Here is a 3,948-nt window from a genome sequence, read left to right on the forward strand (position 1 = left end):
CTTGGCAAATTTGTCTAATAAGTAGTAGAGAAGATATCTGAATTTTAGCGGTCTGGCAGTTAGATTTTGAACCTGAAAAGGTTTTAAAATGGAAAAATTTTAATAGATGACTTTAAAAAAATGGAACAAAATTGCTTTACTATGGGGGCTGGAAAGGTACATAAAATGCATGTAAAATTATTAACATGATTTGTAAACTTTCACTCAAATAAAAATAAAAGACTACCAACTTTCACTCGAGGTAAGATGAAAAGATCCAAAGGAGCCAGTCATTCCTCAGCTGGACTTGAATGAACTCTATGGGAATTTCAGGCTCAATATTTCCAGATTTATCTTTTTTTTCTTCTTCATGAAAATGTTGAAATCTGGGTTTGTATGTAAATTCTAATATTCAAATGTCAACTAAATAAAATGCTAAAAATTACTGTGTGGCCCAAACTACATATATCTCAAGTTTTCACCTTTGGGTATTATACTATTAGAAATTCAGAACTGAGGTTTAAGTCAGAGATCTCGGTTGGAAATTCAAGAGCACTAGACATTGGAATAAATTTGAAATGGTCATTAGTTAAAATAATGGGAAAATGTATGACTTATCAAGTCCATCAAGATGCTAAGCATTTTTAATCTCATGTAAAACTGTGGCATCAAATGAAGTTTAAAACAAGCAGACTAAAGTTGTTGTTGTTGTTACGTACCCTATGTACAACAGCTCTTAACCCTGCTCTACCTTGAGCCAACCTCATTGTCTTTGACACATCTATCTCCATTACCCCAGTCACTCAGCCAATCCATCTCCTCCAGCATCTTCCTGTCTTGCACTGTCCTTTCACCCTTCCAAGCATGATGTTCCTCTCGAAGGACTAGTCCCTCCTTGCAACATGCCCAAAGTATGTCAGAGGTAGCTTTAGAATCCTTGCCTCCAAGGAGCAGCCTGGTTTCACCCTCTCCGGGAAGGACCTGTTTGTTCTCCTAGCAGTCCATGGTAATGTCAATACTCTTCTCCAGCACCACTGCTCAAAGGCATCTATTTTCCTTCTATCATCCCTAGTCATTGTTTAGCTTTCTGATGCATAATAATAAGTAACTGGAAGCAGATTGAAATTATGTTTAAAATTCAATTTTCTATTAACTAAAAAGCTAAATTCCATGCAATGGCACATCTACATATGCTAGAAGTATTTTGAAATTTTAAACATCCATCCCCCTTAGTGACTAAAGTTCCATTTTATCCACATTTTTCCCTCTAGTTTAACTTTCTTCCAGGTCAGTTTTTAAATACATACTTACAAAGCCCAAAGCCAAGGAGTTCAAGAGTATAAAAGATTACACAAAACTGTCTCTTTAATTACTGCTTTTTCCAGTTATTTAAAATCAAGGTTTTACTGTAAGAGTAATATTTTCTTTTGAAGTCTACCAAAAATGCACTGCCAACACGTCCATTCTGATTCATAGCGACCCTTGAATCAAGTTTCCAAGACTGTAAATCTAAGTTAGCAGCTCTACAGATTAAGAACGCCACCAAGACTCCTTTGAAGCCTTTGACTGTACCTTTTTATACACTGTTCTTCCTATCAGATTATCAATTATAAAGACAGTAAGACAGATATGTAAAAAAAAAATCAAATTATATATATGCATTTTTGCCAACTGTAAAGTCACATGTCCCTGGTGGCACAGTGGTTAAGAGCTATGCTTGTGGTTAGAACCCACCAGTGGCTCTCTAGGGGGAAACCCTGGGGCTCTGCTTCCGTAATGATTAAAGCCTTGACAACCTAAGGGCAGGCAGTTGAGGTAGAGAATAAATGTAGAGAAAAAAAAAAGAAAAAAAAAAAAAAAAAAAATATATATATATATATATATATAGTTATTCTGAAGCCAGAAGGGTCCTACAATCCGACAATTATATATTGAGAACTCGTATTTGAAACAAAATTTTTCATTTTTCCCTAAAATAATGGTTTTTTATGTTGCTATTCCCAAAGTAAGATATCTTCTCCAGTTGTTCAAGTTTAATTAAAATTTGATAGCCGTAATTATAGTAATACGATGGGGAAGGGATCCTCTCTTATGTGGAATTGGATTAGAAAACAGTCAATGCACACGCTATTTAAACACTAAGTTAATGTTAAATCCTTTATCCTATTATTTTAACATCCTAGGAAAATATGTACAACTCTCCTGACAATTATATTAAGACGTAGCACTTTTAACATTAAAAAATGTTTTAACATGGTGAAATGGAAGTTTTGGTTTAAAAGAATCCTGCCCTGTATTGTATTCTTTCTTTGAAAGTCATTCACGCTAACACTTTACACACACACTTTCTTGCTTTTGATTATACATTGTCTGATGTTAAAAACGAAGATGGGGAAATTTGGAGTTTCCTGAAGTATACTCCATTTTTGTGTAGCTAAAATATTGTAAATATGATGCACTTACTTACGGTACCCATCCTTTAAAATGTTCAAAACCTAATCCTACTTCGTATAGTGGAAGATATAAAATTAAATACACAACTGATAGTCTTTAAAGTGTTAAACAAAAGCAAAAACCCCAAAATGGCCCAGTCTCCAGTCCTCTGCACACTTGTAGAGGAGTCTGGCATATTCTGGGTATTTTCTCCGTAATCGAAGACCGGACATTCCTTTGGGGGGGCTGTGCAAAGAACAATAAACCCTTCCACCACTTTCTAATTCACTTTGCAAAGGGTGGAGGAGCATGGAGCTCAGTGAAGAGTCAGTGGGGCATGTGCGTGCACCGTCCAGTCTCCGGGACCCTGCCCTCCAGACCCCGCACCCCCTGGCGGCCGAAGCCCCGGGCCTGGAGCCCGGGAGACTCCTAGCTTTGCGTCTCGGGGACTCCAGGCCTCGATCTTCCGGGTCTGTGCCCGGGAGGCCGGGCCCGCGAGGGGCTCTCACAGGTCCCAGTGGAACAGGGGCGCCAGAAAAATCAATGCTTAAACACGCTATCCATCCACAAAAATTGAGTGTGGTAGGAGAAGGCAGTATTTTCCCCCTTATTCCTGATGGGAGGAAAAGGTAGAGGGAGAGGAGGTTGTATACATTAAGTTTAGGATAGGGATTCAAGGAACAAAGAGACTGGAAGAAGATGAGACTGCCACACCAACGCAAACTCGCTCCGAAAGGCTCTTCCTCTTTACGCAAGCAGCCCACATGCTATTTCCTTTACGCCATTTGCTTGGCCTCAGAGCCTTCGCGAATATGGCTTTGCGCACTGCGACGCGGCTGCGGCTCAACCGAGCTTAGCCCTGTAGCTTCGCCCCTCCGCCTTGCGCGGATTGGTGGCGGACAGCATCCCGTCTGCTGATTGGACGATGAGGGAGCCATTCGCGGCGACTCCGGTGGGTTTGGCTGCCCCTGAGTGATAGTTCGGCTGCAGACACGCCTTAGCGCCAGCAGCGACTTGGAGCTCTATGGAGGTGGCCGTGGGTACCGGGTGTTGGCTGCAGCGGCGATTCCTCTGAACTGAGCGTTTCAAGCCGTTCCCGACTCCTTCCTCCCCCTTCCCTCCCCCTTTTTTGTTTTCCATTCCCCTTCCCTCTCCCTTCCCCGTCCCCGACGACCGGATCCTGAGGAGGCAGCTGCAGTGGCAGCTGCTGAGTTCTCGGTGAAGGTGAGTGGAGACGCCGCCGCTGCTGAGTGGAGCGCTCTAAAATGGCCGCCGTTCCCTGGCCGCCTGGTCTAGAGTGGTACAAAATGGCGGCCGCAGGCGGTGCCGGGCTGGGCAACCACTTTTAGCGGCTTGTACGGGCTTTGGGCACCTGGAAAGGACTCTTTGTTTTCTGTCCCCGTTGGCGGTGGGGTAGAAGCAGAACAGCCACGTTCCCCAGGCCGCCGTCCGGCTGGGGCCGTGGGCCCTCGTGGGCCGGGGCGCGGGTGTGCTGGGCTGAGGGCAGCTGGGGTCGCGCGTGTCGAGGGCGCGGGG

The 3,948-nt window shown here is 43.4% G+C and overlaps 1 protein-coding gene across 1 annotated transcript in view; it reads left to right on the top strand.

Annotated features, from left to right (window-relative positions):
* Positions 1-2,721: 2,721 nt before the first annotated feature.
* The window catches only part of EIF4G2 (eukaryotic translation initiation factor 4 gamma, 2), a 10,917-nt gene continuing 9,690 nt past the window's right edge, over positions 2,722-3,948 (top strand). The window contains exons 1-2 of the mRNA XM_006885592.1: positions 2,722-2,994; positions 3,212-3,273. Of these exons, the coding sequence (XP_006885654.1) occupies positions 2,722-2,994; positions 3,212-3,273 (335 nt within the window). The remainder of the gene's footprint in view (positions 2,995-3,211; positions 3,274-3,948) is intronic.

This window comes from Elephantulus edwardii, unplaced genomic scaffold, assembly GCF_000299155.1.
Source record: "Elephantulus edwardii isolate Elephantulus edwardi_28Jun2011 unplaced genomic scaffold, EleEdw1.0 scaffold00044, whole genome shotgun sequence".
Taxonomy (NCBI): Eukaryota; Metazoa; Chordata; class Mammalia; order Macroscelidea; family Macroscelididae; genus Elephantulus; species Elephantulus edwardii.